We start from the raw sequence: 25,252 nt of genomic DNA, 5'->3' as shown, positions 1-25,252 counted from the left end.
ATCAGAAATAAAAAGGAAAAGTTTGGCAGGCTGGAAAATTGTGCTCTCTGGGCTACAGTTTGGGGACCCCTGCTTTTGAGGAAGTAGTGCTAAATTGATTCTATGCCATGAAACAGGTCCATTCTTTTTATATTTTGTGCAATAATCTAACATGCTACCAAAACTAGTGAGGCTGCTGCCCGACCATTCGGCTGCATTCCTAAACTGCATGTGGCCACCAACAATCTGCTGGCATTGACTCATTTTGAGGAGTTGGGGTCTGCTACCTTCAGCCCAGCTACCCCATGGCATCACTAGGACAAGTGCAAGACTCTAGCATAATGTGATTGCTAGATTTAGAGTCTCGAGAACTAACCCTCATTCCATGGAATCGTTTGGAGCTGCTGCCACTTGAATGAGATTCAGGACAGCAAAAATCTTCCAGTTATAAGTTTATATTTGTATTAAAAAATATCTAATTACTGAAGGCTTCTGATGAATATAAACTACTACAGTCTACTAAAGTTAAACTGAAAAAAAAAATTTAAAATTGATCTTATCAATGGTGTTACCTGAAACAGGGGGGCGTGTTGTACAGGGAGCCATTTCCTGCTTGAATTTTGTAGTCCAAAACCGCCGGGCAGGCTTTGAGTGCAAATCCCAGTAAGTCCTCACGGACAATGACCACAGTCACCCCGGCACAGCCAATGTTCTTCTGAGCACCAGCAAAAATTACTCCAAACTAGGGAATGACACCAAAGTGACAGAACAGTGAGATGTGGTTGAATTTGTAGACTCCGGGACTTCAGTGCAATCACAAATATTTTTGCTTTAAATACTGAATTTTTCTCATATTAAAATTAGTCTGTGCTCAGAGCTCCTAGTTTTCTGAAAAGCTTTAGATACAGAATTTGCTTAGTGATACCAAATCTGCTTTCTGCCACAGAATGGTTCCTTGTTAATATATTTAAAATACTATTTTTACAGTAATTGAGTGAAAAATACTCTTTTCTGTTAGCCTTAAACCTTATGGTGTTCACCTGCAGAGGTGAGATCAGCAACATGTCTAGAAGCTCTCAGCTCCCTTATCCAGTGCACTCCTGGGGAAATTCAGCCCAACTGTGCAATGCAGAATTTGTGCAGAATTTTCTGGTTCTCTTGCACAATCTTGGAAGACCGGAGGAATAGCGCAGAAGGCGAAAATAGTTGGGTCCTTCCCTCTTCTGCTGTCACCCTGGAACAGCAGTCTCATTCCTGCACTGCATAGCTCCAAGTGTGGCTCGCACGGTACCTGAATTTATGCCCTTTTCCCATGAGACTCTGAGAATAGTGCAGGAGTTCGGCACTGCATACGCTCACACTCTCTGAGCTGCCTGGCGCAGGAAGAAGACAGCTGTTCTGGGGAGGTGCCTTCAGCGAAGGTCAAAAAGTAAACAGGAGAGCGGGGGGTTCAAAGGAGCCAGATGGTGGAGGCTGACAGCTTGGAAAGAGACTGGGTGGATGAGCTGGGGGCCTGGAGAGTATTCGAGGTGGGATAAGCTAGGGGAAATTGAGAGAACTGAAGGAGATAAAATAGGGAGGGCAAGAGTGTGTTTTTGGGAGCTGGAAATTACTGGATGAACTGGGAAAGGGGCGAGAGAGTGTGTAGGAGAAGAGATTTCTATTGCCTTATGGTCAGGACTTCTGTTTTCAGGGTCTTTAATCTGGAAATGTGCAGAGCCAAAACAAAGTTGCAGGCCTCACCGGCTTTCAACTGCTTATATCTGTAGCAACAACCATGGACGCCACTATGTTGCCGCAAGTATTGAGCGCTGCACAATGTCAGCACTGCCTGCAGTTCAGAGCTCCCCCTTGGTCTCTGGATTGCTAAAGTAAAATCACCAAAAAAGCAACTGCCCTAGTTATGATGCACCATTACTGAACTTCTTGGGCTACTCTACACCAAAACCTTAAAAGTTCTGCATCTTTAAGTAAAAGCTTTTTTCTGTTTTGAAGTTTAAATTGATTTTATTGTATTGAGTAGTAATTAATCTTCATTTTGATAGTGCAAAGTTATTTGCCTATAATGGGTGTTCTCCGTAGACAACAGGACAAATCAGCCACACAAGTGGGTGACATCATTGGACAGTGCTGACACCGAAATGTGCTCTCTCAGAGCCCAGAAAAATCTAGCATTCTTTCTGAGCATGTGCAGGTGTTCTTGTGCAGCCACCGCCATGTGGGTCGCCTCAGTCATTTTATAAGCTCAACTCTATGAGGAAGTTATAATTATTTTTATTTATATTCCACTTTTTTAGCACTTCGAAGTGGATTCCATTCAAGTACGGCAAATTTATCCTGTTGTCTTCGGAGAATATCTGTTACAGATAAGCAACTTCACTTTCCTGCTGGACAAGCAGAACTAAATCCGCCTCACAAATGGGGATTCCTGAACCGGGGATTATGTCCCCTAAAGACATATCTGTCTTTAGGGGAGGATTGCAACCCACCATGATGGAGGGAGAGTTGAAGCTGTTAAACACATTATTACGTACTGCCTGGCCAAAACCAGCATCCATGCTGGAGTCCTCTGTGAGACAGTAATGTTTGACCATAGTGCGAATAGAGGATCAAGTAATCCTTGCAGATTTCTTGAATTGAAGTCTTACTGGAGGATAATACATTTTTTCTGAGTCCGGGGTAAGTTGCACAGAGCGGCAGTTTCAAACCTAAACACCTTGCTAGGCATTCTAGATAGACCATTTTTGTCTTTATCTGTCACCATTTACTATGTTACCATGAGTCCCAAAAGGCCATACATCACTTGTTCCAAGTACCTCTTTCTCTCAAGGCCTGCCTCTCCTCCCATGCCAGCAATTGCAAAATCCTCAGACCTGATGAAACCCTGGAACTTAACTGATGTTTTTGTCTAGTGGAAGTTCCCATGAGTATGATATGGATAACTCTGTTTTTAAAAATTACAGTTCTCCTGGGCCAATTAGGGAGCCCCCATAAACTGGAGTATTACTATGGAAAAATTCAAGAGGAATTATGAGTAAGAATTCTGGGAGGAAAAAAAAAGTTCTAGCCTTGTCCTGGAGTCTTTACTGGTGTGGTTTCAGAAAATACATAACATGAAGCAGGCTAATTATTCAAATATAACTTGTGGGGAAAAGAAATATGGAGCTCAAACAGCAGCAGTTTACACACCACCTAAGGCCTGCCATTTTTCTTGTGTCTGAATAATTCAGTGTCTGAAAAATTAGCAATCCTGTCACAAGTTACATTTCCTGAAACAAAAGTTAATGATTGGTTTCAAGGAATGAGGACAGTTTTTCCTCCTGCAAAGATTTATTACACACATAACCCTTCTCAAAATGCCATTCATTACTGAAAAGTGCTTCCAATTTTCTTGCCCTTGGCTCAGTTTATGGGCAAGAAAACTTAGGGAGGAAAAGAGATTGCCTAACCTTGTCCAATTTCAGAAGACAGAACCCATGGCAGGATGGCTCATTATTAAGTTATGAAAAGAGCCCATGGTGGGTTCCAGACTACAGAGAAATTAGCTTTAGACCTAACCCTACTTTTCTCTAAAAAAAATAAAAAAATAAATAAAAATGCATACACAATAAGGCATGCCAGCACAAGTGAACAAAATGAGCATTTCAGGAATTAACAGCAGTTTTGCCAATGTAAAGTATTTTAAACCCATAAACCCCCTTAAACTGGAGTATCATCACTTCAAAGCTTTGTAGTTTCACACTTTTGTTCCATTTCAAGAAGGGTTTGGGGAAGGAACATTTTATTTATTTTTTAAATTTGTCTTCTGTGTAGTTTCTAAAACTGTAAGTTCTGCCTGGATGCCTTAGTGTCCAGGTACTAAACTCACAAAGAGACAAGAAGATAGAGAACAAGTTGCATCAAGATTGTTACCCATTGCCTAGTTTCCTGTGAAATCAGCGGATAGACAGTAATGAATCCTGCCAGAAATTATATTTTCTGAAAGTAGGCAAAAGTAGCACTGGATGATAACTTCTCCATCTGCAATGTTATGAGTAACTGGCCCTAGTCTCACTATCTTAACTACAGCAAGCAGGTTAGAGTGAGGGGAGGTACCATTCATAGGCAGACCCTCCCTTTGAGGGTGTTGTAATGGCCGTCCCCTTGGATAAGATTTATAAGCAGTTCCCTACAGAGAGACTCTAGGCATTGCTTTTAGGTTTTGGAGAATAAGGTGGCCGTAAGGAGCCTTGTTTTCGTTGTATTTTCAGGCCTGCTTGGAAGATCCAGGCAAACCCTGCCTGGGAATCCTAAGCAAGGTTGGGAGGAGGGTTCCTACCAGTCCACTAACTGGCTGGCTGGGCTTTCCTCTGGGTTATCTTTTGGACTGCTGTATTTTCATGGTAGGAGCTTTGTGAGACCCTGGAGAACCCTGTGTCTAGGGCAGGGGCGGATTGGCCTATCGGGGCTTCGGGCATGCCCCGGTGGGCCGGTCACCCCAATCACGTGATAGTTGTAGGTCGCGGCAACCTGTGCCTAGGGCGCCAAGACTTAGGGGGCGGCAGGCAGCAGAATTTTGAAAGGGCAAAAAGTGCCCTTTCAAAATTCTGCCAGCCCCCAACCCTCCCGTCGCCCCCACTGGTGGTCCAGCGGAGGGCCCGGGAGCGATCTGCCGCTCCCGGGGTCTTGGCTGTCACTAAGCAAAATGGCGCCGGTGACCTTTAGCCCCACCATGTGACAGGGGCCAACCAATGGCACCGGTAGCCCCTGTCACATGGTAGGGGCTGAAGGCCACCGGCGCCATTTTGGTTAGTGGCAGCCGAGGCCCCGGGAGCGGCAGATCGCTCCCGAGCCCTCTGCTGGACCACCAGGGGGGCGTGGGGAGGGTGGCATTGGGGAGGGGGGGAGGCAGGGTGAGTCGAGGGCTGGCTGCCTGCCGCGGCGCCCCCTAAGTCTTGGTGCCTGGGCTCCGGCTATGCCGATCTTCCTTTCTTCGGCCACGTGATCAGCTAGACCGGCTGCGCCGATCTTCTTTCTGTGTGTATGTGAGATGTGTGTATATGGTGAGTATGTGAGAAAGGAATGGTGCTTCTGTGTGTGTGTATGTGAGAAAGGAATCTGCCAGTTTAAAAAAATTAAATGTGATAATACATATACCTCAACTTTTGTACTGGTAGCGCAACTTTTGAAAAGTTGGATGAAAGATGAAATTACTGAATTTTAAGCATCCTTCTTCTGGAAAATAAAATTTAGCAAAGTGGGTAGAGACAAATACTAAAGCAAAAAAAAAAAAAAATTAAAGTATTTAAAATGTTCATATCAGCAAAATCACAAATTTAAGATACTGATGCCAGGTGGGGTTTGTTTTTGTTTTTTTTTAAGCATAATTTAAGCATGAAGACTAGAATAGTTCCAATCTGAAACTGTTTTGCTTTTTTTTTTTTTTTTTTTAAGCCTTTAGAAAATGTATATTTTTAAATGACTAAGACTGGAATCTTCCCATTTATAAGGGAAGCGGACTAAGGATGTCTTTCTATTCCATATCTCCCACATGAATAATCATACGATTGATAGTTTGAAGAAAGACACTTGCTTTATTGCCTGAAAGCGTAAAACGAGAGAAGCTGTACTGTGTGGGTGGCTGTCCCTTGGAAGGCCAGAACCTGAAGAAAGGGTGTCATTTCAACTTCTGATAGGAATGTGGTTTTCTTATTTAACTGTTGGGAGCATCACTTTCACTTTTAGTAAAAGTGAAAAATGCTGCAAGTCTGAAAGCAAGGTGCTTCTGTGAGAGTGTAATGTGTATGTGAGACAGGGAGGGTGCTTCTGTATGTGTGTGGTGTATATGTGAGACGGGGAGGGTGCTTCTGTATGTGTGTGGTGTATATGTGAGTCAGGGAGGGTGCTTGTGTGTGTTAAATGTGTGTGTGCGAGAGAGATGGAGCATGTTTTTGGCTGGCTTGTGGCTATGAGAGAGGGCATGTATGTGATTGAGCCTGTTTGTAAGTGAAATAGAGCATGTGTGTGATTGAAAGCTTGTGTGTAAGTGAAATAGAGCATGTGTGTGATTGAAAGCCTGTGTGTAAGTAAGAGAGAGCGAGAGCATTGTGTGATTGAGAGAGACTGGCCAGAGAGGTAACGTGTGTATGTGTGAGAGAGACTGATCAGGGAGATGATTGGTATGTATGTGCTTGTGTGTGTGTGAGAAAGAGACTGATATGTGAGAGACAGAAACTGGTCCTGAGGGTTGACTGGTGTGTGTGCGTAAGAGAGTTAAGAGACTGGTTTTGGTCCCTAAGGAAGAGGACTGTGAGGACAGCTTTAGTAGCTACTGCTGCTTCTGGTGTGGCCTGCAAGGGAAAGGAGAAGGTAAGTAAAGGTGGCTTTTTAAGTTCATTTTTCTTGACTGACTACCATTTTAATTATTGGGTAGTATATGATGTGTCTGCTGTTTGAAATATTTTATTGGTGTTTGGAGAATTTTAAATACATTTTATGAGTTTTTAATTGTTGGATATTATACTGTTCATAGTTGTTGTGCAACATTTATTCTGCTTATTAGTATAGTTATACAATTATTTCTGTGTTGGGATCTATAGCTGCTTGGCTAGTTCTGTTTTCCTAATAGGAGGTATATTGGTGTTTAGGGCCTGATTTAATATTTGTAGTGTTGCCTTTTCATAGGTAGGGTTGTTACTGTTTGAGTGTAACTGTGTGTGGATTAATTTATGTGCATTACTGCAGATCCTGGTAGTATGTTAGGTCGGTTCTGTGTATATGACAGAGGTGACCTATTTTACTGTATCAGTCTTATTTGTTGTATTTTCTCAAGAGGACATGCAATAGTGATAAACTGCTGTCTTTTCATAAGTAGGGCTATTGAGCCTGGTAATTGGAGTTTGTGTTGCTATTACTGAGATGACACTAGAACCAGAATATATTTTTTGTAAGGTGAGTTGTACGGGGAATGTCATAATTCTGCTTTACATCCATAATTGTGGGTTAGGGGGGTTCCTGTGGATGCAAACTGTACTTTTACATTTAGCCTATGATGATCATGTGTTCAGTGTGTCACGCATGTAAGAGCCATCAGTCAGGTGTGTCCTGACAGAAAAAAGGTTGAGAACCACTGTGCTAGAGAACAACTAATTCATGACCATCTCAAGGTGACTGGAATTAAAACTTCCCAGGTATGGAGAACCAGGGATTTTTTTCTATCCTTATTAGTTTTAATTATTATTATTTGATGTCTGCTGTTTTTGAAATATTTTATTGGTGTTAGGGAAATTTTCAAAAATTTGTATATGAGTTAAATTACTGGAGGTTCTATTCATCAGCAGTTTTGAAATATATATTTTTAGTATGATTTTCCTATTGTGATTGATGTTTTATAGTTCTTGATTTTATTGTTTGATGTTTTATGAGGAATGATGGTATTTTCTGTTTTTCCATTGCATTTCATACAGTCTAACTTGTTGTTATTTCCAGTTTAATTTGTCTGTGCATTTCTGTGTATATTTTATGGTCCCTTTATTCTGTAATTGGTGACTTACCAAATTGTATGTGTAATTGGGTACCCATGGGCGAATATGGAGAAAAATCCCCTGGGCCACTATTTTCCCACAATCCGCCCCTGGTCTAGGGCTGCCCAGGTTAGGGAAGATCTGCCCCTCTGCACCCTCAACTAGGAAGGAGGTATGATGGTGACCCAAAGCAAGGAGCAACTATGGTGTTAACCTCATTTTTTGGGAACCATTTGACTAGAAAAATCAGGAGGAAGATTTCTGCTGCCCCTTCCTGCCTGAAGGGGAACCCTGAGAGCTGCAGGTCCCAGAGAGGTCATCAGGGATTTGAGTGAGAGAGAAGGAGACAAGAGAACATCACCTAACTAACGGGCCGATTCAGTAAAGTCCGCGGGAGAGCGGACGAACGCCTGCTCTCCCGGCGTGCGCACAGGCCACTCGCCTGTGCGCGCGATTCTGTATTTAAATTAGGTGGTGCGGTAGAAACAGGCAAAAGCGTCTGGTTTTCGGCCTGACAGCTGCCGGCCCATTTAAAAAATTTTTTTCTTTTTCTTTTTTTTACTCTTCAGGACTTCAGACTTAATATCGCCATGATATTAAGTCAGAGGGTGCACAGAAAAGCAGTTTTTACTGCTTTTCTGTGCACTTTCCCGGTGCCGGCAGAAACTAGCGCCTACCTTTAGGTAGGCACTAATTTCTTAAAGTAAAATGTGCGGCTTGGCTGCACATTTTACTTTCTGTATCGCGCGGGTATACCTAATAGGGCGCTATTAGGTGCCGCGGGTTGGACGTGCGTTTTCCGCCCCTTACTGAATAAGGGGTAAGGGAAAACGCACGTCCAAGGGCAGGTCGGAGCGCACTGTACTGTATCGGCCTGTAAGTAAGAACTATTTGGGAACTTCCAGGACACCCAATGGAGTCTTTGCCCCTGGGGAGAGAGAGGGTTTTGAATTCTCTGTGCATTGGAAGGGGTTTTCCTGCCCAACTAAGGATACCCTGCCCACTTGGGAACCTCACTCAGCCAAGACCTGGAGGGTGAGAGATTCCCCTGTACTGCTGCAGACAGAGAAAAGAAAGACTAACTAAAAGAGCTCCTATGGTGCTGAGAACTGATTTGTGCCACATCTCACCTGCTTTATCTCGAGTAAAGTATATTATTTTTTAACACTCAACCAAGTGAATCCAGTGTATTATCTGGCAGTCTCAGCACACATAGCAGAGGAAAATTCATTTCACCTCTCCCAGGGAAAGGAAAGTTATCAAAGGTCAGCCCACCACTCTGGGCCCTGCAAGATAAGTCTATCCCCTTCCAAGAAAGGATCCAGACCCTGGGGGAAAGAGATTGTGCATTATCAGCTAGCCTGGAATGGTTCCAGCCCTGACAAGATTAACACATTCTTTTATGGCCCCATGGGTGTGCAGTCAACCCCGGGGATGGGGTTACATATGCTACTCATAATTCCTCTTGACCTGGAGCAGTATTACTGAAAAAGGCTGTAGTTCTACACATTTGCTGCAGAAAAAGAGATATTGTCTCTAAATGTGGCACAATGGCAACAAACATTTTACAGCAAAAGGAAGACCTTGTCCTGGGAAAAAAAATATATACAGTTTATCTAGGTACATAGGAAGGAAAGACACTGATTTTGGCATTTTACTGCCAAAAAACACAAACTTACTGCCACCGTGAAAGTTGCAACCACTTAGCAGTGAACAAGTTAATTACAGTCTTGCGGACTCTAGCAGTTAGATCCTCCTCCTCATCAAGCTTACAAGGTTCAGTTACAAATAACCTAAAAGCACCTTTCCCATGCTGGCATGATTCAGACCCACCATCACTTTAACGTGTTTGCAAACCTTTGTGTGTGTGTGTGGGGGGGGGGGGGGGGGGGTGTCAGCAGGAGAGTTCTACTGTACCTTGGACACATCCACTGGCTTAGAAAGGAAATTTGATGACATGTCACAGACCAAGACAGCTCCTTTCACATCGGGAACAAGGTCAAACTCCACCCCATGGACAGTTTCATTAGCACAGTAATACACATAAGACGCTTCAGGGTTTAAGTGCCAGCTGCTTGGATCAGGAATTTCTACAAGACAAAAATCCCTCATCATACAGGATTCATTTTCTCTCCAGAATAACAATTACAACAAGCTGTTTCTCAGCATAAGACATGCCATACTGGGTTAAACAGTGGCCAAGCCAGATTACAAAAACCTGTCAGGATCCCAAGAGGTGGATAGATTCTAAGCTGATTATCCCAAGAATAAGCAGTGGCTTTCTGCAACGCCACCTTAATAATGATTCATGGATTTTTTCTCCAGGAATTTGTCCAAACCTTTTTTAAATGCAGCTACACTAATATCTTTCACCACATCCTCTGGCAGTGAATTCCAGAGCTTAATTATGCATTGAGTAAAAAATATTTTCTCTTATTAGTTTTAAATGTACTTTGTACTTTTGAAAGGATAAACAACTGATTAACGTTTCATTCATTTCATTCCACTCATTATTTTATAGACCTCTATCATATCTCCCCTTAGACGTCTCTTCTCCAAGCTGAAGAGTCCTAACCTCTTTATCCTTTCTTCATAGGGGAATTGTTCCATCTCCTTTATCATTTTAGTTGCCCTTCTCTGTACCTTTTCTAATTCTGCAATATCTTTCCTGAGATGTGGTGACCAGAACGCCACACAATACTCAAGATGAGGTCGCACCATGGAGGGATACAGAAGCATTATGGTATTCTCTGTTTTATTCTCCATTCCTTTTCTAATAATTCCTAGCATTCTATTTGCTTTCTTGGCTGCTGCTGCACACTGAGCAGCAGATTTCAATGTATTTCCAATGATGACACCTAAATCCTTTTCCTGAATGGTGACTCCTAATGTGGAACTTTGCATTTTTTAGCTATAATTTGGGTTACTCTTCCCTATGTGCAACATTTTGCACTTGTCCATAGTTTTTTATTTTTAATAATTTCTTTTTTATTTTTTTTTTTAATTCTTTATTTTTCATTTTCAAAAAATATATAAGTACAGGAACTGTTTCTCCAAATCGTTATCATACCAATATCATACTTTAAAACATACATAAAGAAATAATAGTTTCTCATTTTTCAAAGTATGCGATAAAGAAAGCAAATTTTTGGGATATTACTAGTTCCCAACATATACTATAGCATAAAGAAATTTGGAGATCCAATATTTACTTACAGGACATCTCATTCACATAATAGCTAACAAAGAAAAAGGGAGGCTATATGCTTCAACACATACATAACTAGAGAGAGGTCTTCAGGCTGATTCTGTGCGACTTTCTAGGTTGGATCGAAGAAAATATATTTATTTTCTCCTAATTTCAAGGAACATTTACACGGATATCGAATAATCATTTGACCCCCCAGGTTCCTAACTGCCTGACTCATATTTAGAAACTCTTTTCTGCGTTTCTGTGTATCTTTTGTAAGGTCTGGATAAATCCAGACCTTCTGCCCTAGGTACAGCTTCTCTCGGTTACGAAAATACATTTTTAAAACATTATCTCTGTCCAAAGGAAACATGAACGTTACCAATAAAGTCCCAACAAAGTCCACTTGATCCTCCATAGATGTTTCAAGGAATATTGATAGACCATCTCCAGCTGGCTGATCCGATATAGTTTGAGCTTGTTGAATTATCTTCCTTGGTGTTATAGCAAAATATATGTTTGAAATAGGTGGTAAACCTTCAATATTAGTAATATCTCAGTCATATATCTTTTAAACTGTTCTTGAGGGGATATCATTTTAACACTTGGAAAGTTCAAAACTCTCAAATTGAGATATCTTGATTTATTTTCTAAATTTTCAATTTTCCTTGTAACTATGTCTTCGGCTTGTATCATTTTCACCTGGATCTCTTTCACGGACAGTACCTCCTTAGAGATTTCTTGTATCTTTTTCTCTTGATCTTTTTTTTGTATTTCAAGCTCCTTTATGATATTTTGTGAAGAATTCACAGCAACCACGAGAGCAGATATAGTTTTCTCAAGCCATTACTATTGCATTCCAAATAGAGTCAAGCGTAGTAACTTTAGGCCGGACAAGTTTCTGCACCGAAAGAGTCTGACTCACCATTCCTTGCTGGCAGACCTCTAAAATCCTCGTGGACTCATCTGTCAGCGTCTCTCTACTCCTCTGCCGATTGGTATTACTGCTAGGCCCCGGCCCGATATTATCCGCCATACTCGGGGGAATTTCTCCTCCCTCCGATCTAGCCATAGCAGTCGCAGATATTTGAACTCCGGATTTCTCGCCCGAGTGATCCTCCATTACCGCCTGCCCTTCGGTATCCAGACCTTGTGGAGGCGAGTAGTCTTTATTGGGGCATGACAACAAAATAACATCCAGCATTATTCCAACTTAGACACGGTCACACCACCAAATTTCAAAATGTATATATAGGTATATAAACTTGCAACATCCCTTCATCAGCGGTCGCTGCCTCTTCCCCCCCCCCCCCCTTTTGCAGAGAACCTCATTCACAACCTTATGGGGAACATCAAGCCTTGGTCAGCAAGGAATAGAAACATAAAAAGTGTACATCGCCTACAATAATTCACGAGGAAATGTGTGTCCTAAAATAATAATGGTGTTGTACTAAAAAGAAAAAAGGAAACAAAAACAAAACAAAAAACTCTCCCATTCTGGAAATTACACCGCCTCTTCCAGTGGCGCAAGTGCCTTGGGGAAGAGTATTATAGTAGGACCCCCGAATCTCACGAAAAGCGCGTTTTTTGTGTGGGCCAAAAGACATGTACATAGAACCATATTCCAATTGATATAGTTCCGTCATCAAAGCAACCCAAAGGTCTCAGTTGGGGGACGTTCTTCAATCCATTTTAGCAATATGCACTTTTTCGCAATCAAGCAGGCTTTGGACACCAGTCCTGCATTATCCACATTTAAACTGACATCTCCAATGTCATTATTCAGAAGGCAGAAGGAACACGACCACAGAAGGGCCTTATGAAATAACATCCCTAGTTTTCCACGAACTGTGTCCCAAAAAGCAGATATCGTTGAACATTCCCACAAACAGTGGATTAACATCGCTGATGGCTGAGCACATTTTAAACAAGCAGGTGAGGAGATGCTGCCCATCTGGTGAGCCCTTGCCGGTGAATAAACAATGCAGTAAAAGATTCTCTGTTGTAATTCGCGAAGCCCAACATTATTTGTAATCAGGGCGATGGATTGATAGCTGGTTCTCAGCATTCGTTCATCCAGTGCTTCCCCACAGTCCCTGGACCATTTAGGAAGTAGAGTCGCAAACACAGAGAATGTTAATACAGAGTGATAAAATTAATATAAACAGGACAGAGAACTTGTCTTAGCTGTGAGACACTCCAGTAAAGAATCATAAGTAGAATTAGTAACAGCATTGCCCGCCGTCCCTTGCAACACAGCCTGGACAGATGCCTTCAAGTAACCATAAAGAATAAAATGATGAGATTTGAGACCTAATTTCTGGGCAAAAGAATATACCTGGCCAGTCGCAGGGTCCAACACCTTATGTAACGGTCAATTAGGTGTGATATTAAAAGTATGTTTGGCCGGGAGCATCACTAGGGACTCCTGAGTAAGAACTCGCAGTGGGAGATGAAGAGAAACATGTGTTGGTAAACCCAAGAGTCTATGTGTAAGATCCCATACTCTTCGCACCATAGCTACTAATCTATGGCTCGTATGTGGTTTTTGACCTGTTTGGGCCATGACATATATAGTATAGCATGGGTCCGCTGGGTAATACAAAGCCTGTATCAATTTGGGATCAGTGTACTCCCAAGTGCCTAAAATCCAGTCTCCCAGGAATCTCAAGTTTGCTGCCCATGAGTAAACTATAAAGTTTGGAAGCCCATAGCCCCCATGGGTTCTCTGCGCGGTCATCGTTGAATATGCCAAACGTGCTCGTTTATTTTTCCAAATGAATTTGCGTATTATGATCTGAATTGCCAGATTGTCTTTAGAGAGAAATATAAAAGGTAGCATGGACAATTTGTATAATATTTGTGGTGTGATAATCATCTTAATCACCGCAATACGGCCTTGCAGGGACAAGGGAAGGTTTTGCCATCCCGCCAATTTTTTAGTCGCTCTATCAAGCATGGGGGGCACATTGAGGCTACACCACTTCTGAGGATTGGAATGGATGATAATGCCTAAGTATTTAATAGTTGATTCGGCCCATTTTACTGGAAAATCAGCCCAGGTAGTCCTTAGAGCCCCACCCAAATCTAGGGCCTCAGTTTTATCCAATTTTAGTTTGAACCCCGATAGTGTCTGGTATAAGTGAAAGATATTGATGGCTGCTGGGAGGGCTTTACGAGCATGGGATAACAAAAGCAAAATATCATCTGCAAATAGCAAAGTTAGGTACGTTTGTGCCCCTATCAAAATACTGGTCACATCTGGGGCTACCTTCAAACTACACACCAGCGGCTCGACTGTGGAAATGAACAAAAGAGGGGATAGGGGGCACCCTTGTCGAGTCCCCCTCTGTAGGTAAAATTCCTCTGAAAGTTGGCCATTGACCGAGATACGTGCGGAAGGATTGGTATAAAGTAGATTGATATAGTCATAAATTCTCCCAGCGAACCCCAACTTGGACAAGACCTGCTTAAGGAAGGGCCAGGCTACCCTGTCAAACGCTTTTTCTGTGTCACAGGTGACTAATAAAGGTTCAGTAATCCTAGATTTCCGACAGAGTTCCAAGGCCGCCGGTACTTTATGTATATTTACTGTAGAGCGTCTCCCCGCCACAAACCCCACTTGGTCTGGCGATACTAAAAAAGGCATAAGAGGCTTCAATCTGTTAGCCAAACTTTTGGCAAAAAGTTTTATATCCAAATTTAACAGAAATTGGTCGATAGGAGGACACCAACAAAGGATCTCTACCACCCTTAGGAAGGACAACTATGGTCGCGGCCCGCATAGTGGTGGGCATTTCCTGTCGGTCCGTCATATGTTCAAAGACGGACTGTAAAACTGGGACACCTCCTCTATCAATGTTTTGTAAAAAACAGACATCAATCCATCAGGGCCCGGTGCCTTATTGGCTGGTAGTGACCAGATTGCCTCACAAATCTCTGCACTCTCAATGGGCCTCTGCAATTTCGACTGTTGTTTGTCCAACAGCTATGGTAAGGGAAGCTCCTTTAAAAACGCTGTAATATCAGCGGCCTCCACCCGATCAGCCGAGTATAACTTACAGTAGTATGCAAAGAAAATGTCGGCTATATCCGATGAGGCAGATTTAATAGCACCGTCAGAGTCTCTTAAGTTGGCTATAAATTTAGATGATTCCTGCGCCTTCAAAAGAGAGGCGAGAAGACGCCCAGCCTTGTTACCAAAACGAAATAAAGAAAACTGCCTGAAATGCAGAGCCCTCGTAGCTCTTTCATGAAGTAAATTATTAAGAGCTACACGGGCAGCATTGTACTGAGAGAGCTTTATGACGTCCTCCTTGATGTTAATTTGACGTTTAAGGGTCCTCAACTGCTTTTCCAAAGAAATTATTTCTTTGTCCAGTTGTTTCTTTTTAAAGCTAACATAACTAATAATATCCCCATGCAGGACACATTCTGCGGTTTCCCACAGTAAAATATGCTGGCCGAGATGCTGATGATTGACCTGCAAAAATTTGCGCCACTTCTTTAAAAGAAAGGCTGGGAACTCAGGGTCAGTAGCCAAAAACGCTGGGAGTCGCCACTGATTTTAGGATAATCCCGGTCGCTGACCATACATCCCCACGACTGGACAGTGATCAGAGACCACTAAAGAGGCACTGGAGGACCCTGTAAATCTGGAAAAAATGGATTCAGAAATTAATAAGTAATCAATCCGGGAACGGGCAGGGTATGCCTGTGCCAGGTGGGTGAATTCACGCTCCCCAAGGTGCAGCATCCTCCATAAGTCCAGTAGTTGTAAATGCTTACATAAAAAATTAGGGTCCTTATTTTCACTAATAGAGTGACCACCCCTAGGCAGTTGTCTGTCCAGCTGAGGATCAATGGCAAAATTGAAATCCCCTCCTATTACCATGGGATAGTCTCCTAGTTTAGTTAGATGAGAGAGAAGGGTGGTATAGTAAGTATGGTCATAAGTGTTCGGGGCGTAAACCAAAATGATTAGGGACCCCATCAGAATACCCTTTAAAATAAGGAATCTGCCTTAGGGATCCACTACTTTCTCCTGTAGTTGAAAGGAGGTAGACTTATGGATGAGAATTGCTACCCTTCTGCTTTTGGAGGTGCCGGTAGCATAAAAGACCTGCGCTACCCATTTTTTTTCGCAACTTTTGGACCTCATCCTCAAGCATGTGAGTTTCTTGTAAAAGAAAATTACATGAGCACGGAGTCTGGCCAGCCTCGCTAATACTTTCTCCCTCTTTATGGGAGTGCCCATTCCCGCTACATTCCATGTCACCATTTCTACTGCCATAAGCCCAGGTATAAAAAGAGATGTCGCGGCATCAACCCCTCCATGCCCCAGAAAGAGATCTGCAATTTGAGGCCTCCACAGCTTCAGGGACCGCATCTGTAAGAACATTAAATAGGTAGAACACAGAAAAATCAAGAGTACAAACCACAATTCAAACAGTGTAAACCAATAGATACTGAGATTCTCTGCAAAGTACCCCCCACTCCAATATTACCCCCCCATCCTCAAGAAAACCCAAAACTTAAAACTTTGAAGCCCCACCACCCGTGGACCAAAAACACAGCCCAAGAGTGGAGATTGTACCCCACCCTCAATAGAACACAGGAACCCTATGTAGGGTTGGAGATCACAGAGGTGTAACCATGTGCACGGCTACCATTCCGCCAAACCAGAAAATGTGCACCTCAAAGCGCAAAATGTACACCTCAGAGCGCAAGTCAAAATAACCCCAAGAGATCCACAATTGACATTTAGAAATTTTTATATATGTAGTGGAGGAACTTATATGTCCCTCCAGGGAATCTTGGAGGATCAACCAATAATGATATGCCAAGCATACCACAAATAGTAAATTTAACCCATAGAACAATTAGAAAAACCAACTGGAAAACTCTCCGCTGATGCATACATCATGGCGATGCTGGTGGGACCGAGATAATGAGACTTTGCATGAAAGTGTGAGCTTCCGATGGCGAAGTGAAGTATTTTTGCTGGCCCTGATGAGATATTCAAAGCCGTACGGGAAACAAAAGTGCAAAACGGATCTTCTTGTTAACGAGGTCCGTGCAGACTCCATTAAATGCTTTGCGAAGCAGTGTCACCCGTGGCGAAAAGTCCTGGAATACCAAAATTCGGTGAGAGTCATAAAAAAAATTCTCTTGCCTTCCGGTAGTGCTGCAGGACCAATTCCTTGTGAGCAAAGTGCAGGAATCGGGTCAGTATCACTTGCGGTCTGCGTGCCATATCACCATTGGCTTTCCTGCCCACCCAGTGAGCATGTTCCATGAGGACCCCGGATGGAGAAGCAAGTGAAGGAACAAAACTTAGCAGCCAAGCCTCTAATAATTGCGGCAATTCAAAGTCAGGTAAGGATTCAGGAATCCCCACGAAGCGCAAGTTGTTGCGGCGCGAACGATTATCATCCACTTTGTCTTCGCTGGCTTTTACCTGCTTCTCCAACGTGTCAACACGACATTCAAGTGTGCCAATGTCATCTTCGGAGAGTCCCACATGACCTTCAATCCGCTCCATGCGGCCGTCAAAATCTACCAAGGAGGCTCTGACCTCAGTGATTTATTCAGAGATTTGGTGGAGGCGCATGTCCAGGGCTGTTACCACTGCATGGGAAATTTTGTCTTCCGGGGAGCTTTCCGCTAGCGATTCTGCCATCTTGGGAACCAGGGTCTTAAGTTTTTCTTTTTCTTTACGCGCCGGTCGGGAAGCCATACGATATCCCCCGTGTCAGTACTCCAGTGCTGAAGAGTTCCCAGACATTTTGCTGGTAAAGTGCGTTGAGAAAAACCCAGGTAAGCACGGTGAAAAAAGAATTTGGCTGGGGTGGTAGCCGGAGCTCTGATAGCTGCTGCCTATCAGGCCCACCACATCACGTGACCTCCCTTGCACTTGTCCATATTAAATTTGTTTTCCATTTGCATGCCCAGTTTCCCAGCTTTGCAATGTCCTCTTGCAATTTCTCACAATCCTCTTGTGATTTAACAACGTTGAATAATTTTGTGTCATCTGCAAATCTGATCACCTTACTTGTTGTTCTCATTTCCAGGTCATTTATAAATATATTAAAAAGCATCGGTCCCAGAACAGATCCCTGAGGCACTACACTATTCACCTTTCTCCATTGGGAAAATTTACCATTTAGCACTACTCTGTTTTCTATCTTTTAAACCAGTTGGCAATCCACAATAGGACACTGCCCCCCCTATCCCATGACTTTTTAATTTCTTAAGAAGTCTCTCTTGAGGAACTTTGTCAAATGATTTCTGGAAATCCAAATGCACTATATCAGCTGGCACATCTTTATCCACGTTTATTTACGCCCTCAAAAAAACCGTAGCAAATTTGTGAGGCAAGACTTCCCTTGACTAAATCCATGTTGGCTTTGTCTCATTAAACTATGCTTATCTATATGTTCAGCAATTTTGTTCTTTATGATAGTTTCTACCATTTTGCCTGGCAGAGACATCAGACTCACTGGTCTGTAGTTTCCCAGATCACCCCTTGATCCTTTTTAAAAACTGAATTTACATTGGCAGCCCTGTAGTCTTCAGGTACAGATCTGCAATTTCATTTCTCAGTTCTTTCAGCACTCTGGGATGTACACATCATATTCTGATGCAAAAACATTGCCTTTCTGTAGTAATGCACAGCACCATTTATACCACTGGAAAAAAAAACCCACATCAATCTTCTTGTCATCATCCAGAGTTAGTGAGGAGGGGCAGAAGGTGTGATAAAGCAAGGTAATTCAGGAGCTAAGGCCTGCCTCTGTCACTTGCACAGTCACAGAGAACTGCAGCAGATGGAGGTACAAACAGATATACATCATTCTCCCAGCTAGATTACACCTGTCCAGCAACCAGTGACTGGATCTAACATTTACATGCTAAGTCTCCACTCAGCACAACCTAAGAATGAGGCCTGCATTCAGGGAAGTTCAGCCTGGAGAAGAATCCTCCCAGCTGACTCAAGGGTTTAGGAAAAGTCAGCTGGGAGGATTCTTAGATCCTAAATTCACCTTTAATAATTTGCTGGAATGAATTAACTGATGCCCAAAATGCTTTTGTTTTCCTCACACGGTGCACCATTCAAAAAGTACAAAGGAACTCAAAGAGAGGAACATGGGGAAGAATATCTGGTGCAGATGAAATAGACAAGGAAAGAAATCAAAAGCTCAAGTGGAAGACAGCATTGTCAAAGAAGTAAAGTGAGGTGATAAAACATTTTTCAGATATATCAGAGAAAGCAGGAAAGCCAATGGTAGTATTGCAAGACTGAAAGGAGACAAGGAGCAATGTCACCATAAACTTATCAAGAATTCTTACGTGTGTAACTTGCAAGCTTGGGATGTACGATGCTGACTTTGGCATACTTCTCTGCCTCTTTAGCTGCTTTGGCTGACCAGGCCCCAGTCACAATGTAGTCTGCACACCTCCCTTCTTTCAGACCAATAAGATTCAATGGGATAGCGCTAAACTGACCTGTCCCACCACCCTGAAGCAAAAGGACTTTGTAGTTTTCTGGTATATTGCTGTAAAAAATAAAAAAAACACTCAAATTTATACTTGCTTATTAACAAATGTATACAAATGTTAGCACGTTTCTGTAGTCAAAACGGAATATCTGATGCAGTGCTTTGGGTAAAGATAAAGCATCTGTACGTGGAAGCCAGGCAAAAGAGAACTGCTGCATGGTTCAGCTGATGCGACTGAGACAATCAGTTGTGGTGAGAGAACGAAAACCATTGCTAAAAATATTGCAGTTTTCATACAGCTTCTCAAATGGGCACAGAGAGGAAGGTGAAGGAAAGAAGGAGACCCCAGTGGAGTCCAGATTTGAAAAACCTAAATAACCACCACATGGAGCAGACAATTGTTAACCAAATTAATTTTTACTTTTTCTTTTGTAGTCCCTTCTGCCTCCACAAGAAAGTTGCTTAGTGAGACAATAGGCCCTGAGAATAAGCACATAAGTCACTCTTACCTATGCTCATCTCCTCCACTGCCAACTGCAGATTATGTGCTTTCCACCTTCCTGCTCAGTTATGGCCTGGAAGAGACTTACTGAGTCTGTGTATCTCTGCCCTTCTTCAAATTCAGCGTAAAAACCCACTTTTTTTAGGCTGCTTTCACATCTTAACCCCTGGTTTTCCGGATGACCCTGTTCGTTTTAAGGTTTCCCATAATAAATGAAACTCAAGTTCAATTGTCCTCTGTGTCTGTCGAGTAGCACTATAGAAATGTTAAGCAGTGGCGCTAGTAAGAACATACCATACTGGGTTAGACCAAGGATCCATCAAGCCCAGCATCCTATTTCCAACAGTGGCCAATCCAGGCCATAAGAACCTGGCAAGTACCCCAAAACTAAGTCTATTCCAATTTACCGTTGCTAGTAATAGCGGTGGTTATTATCGAAGTCAACTTAATTAATAGCAGGTAATGGACTTCTCCAAGAACTTATCCAATCCTTTTTTAAACACAGCTATACTAACTGCACTAACCACATCTTCTGGCAAGAAATTCCAGAGTTTAATTGTGCACCGAGTGAAAAAGAACTTTCTCTGATTAGTTTTAAATGTGCCACATGCTAACTTCATGGAGTGCCCCCTAGTCTTTCTATTATCCGAAAGAGTAAAAAACAGATTCACATCTACCCGTTCTAGACCTCTCATGATTTTAAACACCTCTATCATATCCCCCCCTCAGCCATCTCTTCTCCAAGCTGAAAAGTCCTAACCTCTTTAGTCTTTCCTCATAGGGAAGCTGTTCCATTCCCTTTATCATTCTGGTCGCCCTTCTCTGTACCTTCTCCATCGCAATTATACCTTTTTTGAGATGCGGCGACCAGAGTTGTTCACAGTATTCAAGGTGCGGTCTCACCATGGAGCGATACAGACGCATTATGACATTTTCCATTTTATTTACCATTCCATTTCTAATAATTCCCAACATTGTTTGCTTTTTTGACTGCCGCAGCACACTGAACCGACGATTTCAATGTGTTATCCACTATGACGCCTAAATCTTTCTTGGGTAGTAGCACCTAATATCGAACCTAACATTGAGGTAGATCTTAAAACAGTACGCGCGCGCATACTTTTGTTGGCGCAACTGGTGCCAACAAAAGTATGCCGAATTTTATAAGATACGCGCGTAGCCGCATGTATCTTATAAAATCCGGGGGTTTGTTTTTTTTTGTAGCATCTCCTTGAAAGCGAACGCTGTTACAAAATGTAAAAAAATGCCCTGGGGAGCCATATCGGAGGAGAGACACGCTGAGAGACCTATAGTGCATTTGGAGCCGCACGGCAGAGAGGGACGCCTGGCGGAGGAACGGCGATCAGCCCCCGCCTACCTGATGTCATCAAGGCACCGCTGCCTCTATTTAAACCGGAGGACAGCGGCGGAGAAGCAGGAGCCATAATCAGAGGAGAGATGCGCAGAGACCTATAGTGCATTTGGAGCCACATGGCAGAGAGGGACGCCTGGCGGAGGAACGGCTATCAGCCCCCGCCTACCTGACGTCATCAAGGCGCCGCTGCCTCTATTTAAACTGGAGGACAGCGGCGCGCAGCCGCCGGCGCGCCAAAGGGGCACACCCCTGGGAGAGTTTTTCTTCTTTCTTGTGTGCTACTGAATTTGCTTTTTGGAGAGAGTGAAAAACTTGGATGGGAAAGAAGAGGAAGGCTAGGATGGCAATCTCCACACCAACTCGAGGAGAGATCATCGGGCCAATGGACCAACACCTCATAAGGAGGGTAAGTCAGTCCATTAGAGAAGTCATCCCAGATATCTCCTTCTCCTCAGGGGCCTCCGTTAGTCCCGCTACTGACCAGTCTCCCAATGTATCCTCTGGTAAGGAGGGGGCCAGCAGAGACCCTGACCCCCAAATAATGGCATTAACATCGCCTGATTCCAGAGTGCGAATACCAGGACTGCAGGATGGGTCTTCTGCTAGTAATGAGAGGGGAAGTTTGCCGTCTGGTAATTTGTTTGAACTAAATGATGAAGTAACTCCTCCAGATAACATCACCCTGGTAGATGTGTGGAGGGTGGTCACCAAAATGGAAAGGATGTTAGCCCTTTCCATGGCTCAATCCACCAAATTGGCTGAGGAAACTAAGAAAAGCTTGGAGGATCACAATAAAAGAATTGCTCATTTGGAGACTTTGAGTGAGTCAAGTATCTCTCAAATGGCTACATTACAAGCTACTAGTACTACATCTATAAAATGCTGACTTTGGCATACTTCTCTGCCTCTTTAGCTGCTTTGGCTGACCAGGCCCCAGTCACAGTCCTTAATAATTTATAAAAAATTAGAGGGCTTTGAAATATATTAAGGAGAAAAAATCTAAGGTTTCTGAATTTCCCATGCATTAGATTATCTGCTCAAGAACTCTTTAATAAGTATGTTAAAGAAATATTGGGTATAACCAAGGAGTTAGTTATATCAAAGATGTATTATTTACCTGTTAAAAAAAAGAGATGTATCGACCCCCTGTTACCAACTAGTCCTAATTTAACAGCTTTTCTTGAATCAACGGATGATATCCAAACAAGAGCTACGTTGTTAGTGATGTTTAGTCTGGAGAGCAAGAAAAATCTTGTCCTCCAGAATTATTTCAGAAATAAGGAAATTGTTTTGTGGTCAGAAAATTCAAGTATTTCCGGATGTTTCCAAAGACACAGCGGAAACTGTTTTTAAATTTGAGACAGAGTGTGTTATCCCTAGGGGCTACCTTTTATCTCAAATTCCCGTGTAAGTGTTTAATCACTTTTCAAAAGAACAAATTTGTGTTTCTGGAACCACCTCACTTGGAATCTTTTCTTCTAGATAAGGGTGGATAGGCATGGTAGACCGCCCTCCCAATAAAAGGGAATAACTGGTATTATAATAGGCTTCTCCTAGTAATTCATGTTTGTTATGAAATATTTTCCTTTGAATTTTCTTGTTTTTTGGCCCCCCATTAAGTGGGCTGGTTATTGTATTCGCATGACATTTAGGGGGTAAAGTATTTATGTTTAAGTTATTGATGATGTGAATCAATATTTTCTTATTTTTTTTGCATTGTAAAAATGATGAAGGAATTAATAAACTATAAATAAATAAAAATTTTTTTAAAAATGCCCTTACCTGTACAGATTACAGAGTAAACCGGTATCTGCACAGTGCAACTGGAAAGGATCAGAAAGCTAAGACTATCCTAAGGTCCCCCTCTAAACAGGAAATTATTTGGCAGCTCCGTGTCTTTCAGGCATACGTTTGCATTGGCATTTTTTTTTTTGTGAACAAAAACACCTGTTAACCAATACCACTTTTATTTTAAATTAAAAGAGGATATTTCTGTGTATGTGAGGACCTTCATAACACCCCACGGTTTCTGAACTATATATTCAGTATTTTCACCATTAGCTGGTCATTTATAATCATTGGTCCTTGTGTGTGTGAATTCTTCCTTCTTAAGTGAACTTTTTAAAAAGTTATTTGACTTTTTTTTCAAAACAACAAATGTCATTTGTGAGTAAGAGAACAATATATACTTCTCCCTAATGATTATAAATGACCTGCTAACGGTGAAAATACTGAATGTATAGTTCAGCAACCATGGGGTATTATGAAGGTCCTCACATACACAGAGAAATATCCTCGTTTCATTTAAAATAAAAGTGGTATTGGTAACAGGTGTTTGTGATAGATACATTCCAGTTACGATATAGTGGACTATATTTTGGTGATTTTTTTTTTTTTTGGCCTTGTGGAACATAAATCTTTGCAAAGTGCTGCCTGATGTCTGTGTTGACTGTTCGTCCTGCCAAGGTGATCAAGCTATGTCTGGCAGAGCAGGAGGCCAGTCCCGTCGATAGCACCCTTCTGGCCTTCTGTAAGGGTGAAAGAAGAGCTCATTGTTTTCTTTCCTAGGAAGGATGCTTGAAACTGAGCTACTCTACGAGGAGGAGCAAGAGCTAGTCTCAACCTGAAATGAAATGCTGCTGTAATGGCCCTTGATCTTGTTTTCACTTGTTTTCTAGAATGTTGCAGCTCAGTGAATTTATATAAGATGATTTCATTTTTTTAATCTTAGAAGAGACTAAGGAAGAATTAAAGATATGGAAAGATGGCACAATGAGAACTGTACATCAGCAGGACAAAGACAGCGCACTGTGGTAAAATTCAGTGATGAGACAGAAAGTGAAGGGAAAAGGTTGCAGCATTAAGAGGATTACAATCTTAGGTGCAGCAATACATAGAAATGGATTCCTTGCCAGAGAAATCAAGCGAGAACAACATTAAAAGTGAGTAGCATCACTTGCGAGAAGGGAATTCTGGAAAATGTGTACAAGATCATTTCTGGTCTGCAGAGCAGAGTACAGGAGCCTGAGAAAATGAGGCAAGCAAGTTTGCTTACTTATAAACAGGGCTCTCCACAGACGGCGGGCTGAACTGGCCGTTATATGTGAGTGATGTCATTCGACGTCACCAAGACAAACCCAGCTCTAGGAACTTAACAAAACTTTTCTGAGCACACGGAACCCCGTGATGGGGTACACAAAATGATTGGGGGGGGGGATTTCCCTATGGTGGGTTTCTTCGGATCAGGTCATGCAGATGGTGAAGTGGACCACAACCCACCTTTGCTCTTTTACTGAATGGTCAAGGAAAATGTCCCTTCCATAGTTCCCTCAAAGCTGAGCACATGAGTGATTGCTTGTACATTTCAGAGCATTGCTCACAAGTTTTACATGGTTGCTCACAAATATTTTCTTTGTGCTATATCCAGAAATGCAGCATTAATACTGTTGCTCAAAACTTGGGTTTAAAAAAATTATTGCTCATATGAAAAAAAGAAATGTGTGCACACCTAGTCCCTCCTTGGAGGGAGCACCTTCGCTCTGCTCCCTCCATGATCTGACTCCATCCATGAGATCAGGCTGGCTCAGTGATGGGCACTGACACATTGTATCAAATTCCAAAACCAAACTGCAGCTATATTTTCTGGAATACCCAGCCAGCTGAGAACTAAGCACATGGATGAGTTATTTTAACACTTTGCATCCCTGAACATGTCAGATGATCATGGGCTTCTGTATCTGCACAGGTCATAATTACAGCTGACCATAAGAGTCCACCAGAGATTTGATCCACTGCCTTTTCTCTCCTTCAACCCCATGGGAGGGCTCTGGTTGGTTCAAACATACCCATATCAAAACTCTCATCCAAGGGATACCAAATACATCATCAGAAAATTCCAGGAAGTACATTACTCCATCACTTTCCCCAGAGCACTGTTCACACCTCACAATGTCATGGACCTCTTTACCCAAATATCCACATTACCATCCTTCAGTTTCCCCCAAGTACAATACCTTAGTACGACTCACCCCATTCTTGAACACTGTTTCTTCCTCTCTTGGAGCATCCTGCTCTGCACCGTTTGGCTCGTTCCTTGGGAGAAAGGCAACACCACTCCATGCTCTGGCCAATAGTCTCTCCACATCACTATTATTTTGCGCTCTGCTGAGGGAGATGGAAACCTTTCCTTTCCACCTGTGCTAG

General features: G+C 42.5%; 1 protein-coding gene across 1 annotated transcript in view; it reads right to left on the bottom strand.

Moving 5' to 3' along the window:
- Positions 1 to 25,252, bottom strand: part of PSAT1 (phosphoserine aminotransferase 1) — a 101,458-nt gene that overhangs the window by 46,687 nt on the left and 29,519 nt on the right. The window contains exons 4-6 of the mRNA XM_029615727.1: positions 19,024 to 19,229; positions 9,399 to 9,571; positions 552 to 721 (exon numbers count right to left, since the gene is read on the bottom strand). Coding sequence (XP_029471587.1) covers positions 552 to 721; positions 9,399 to 9,571; positions 19,024 to 19,229 — 549 coding nt within the window. The remainder of the gene's footprint in view (positions 1 to 551; positions 722 to 9,398; positions 9,572 to 19,023; positions 19,230 to 25,252) is intronic.

This window comes from Rhinatrema bivittatum, chromosome 9 (genome assembly GCF_901001135.1).
Source record: "Rhinatrema bivittatum chromosome 9, aRhiBiv1.1, whole genome shotgun sequence".
In the NCBI taxonomy this organism is placed as follows: domain Eukaryota; kingdom Metazoa; phylum Chordata; class Amphibia; order Gymnophiona; family Rhinatrematidae; genus Rhinatrema; species Rhinatrema bivittatum.
The sequence above is the reverse complement of the archived record's forward strand: the minus strand, read 5'-3'. Positions and strand labels throughout refer to the sequence as shown.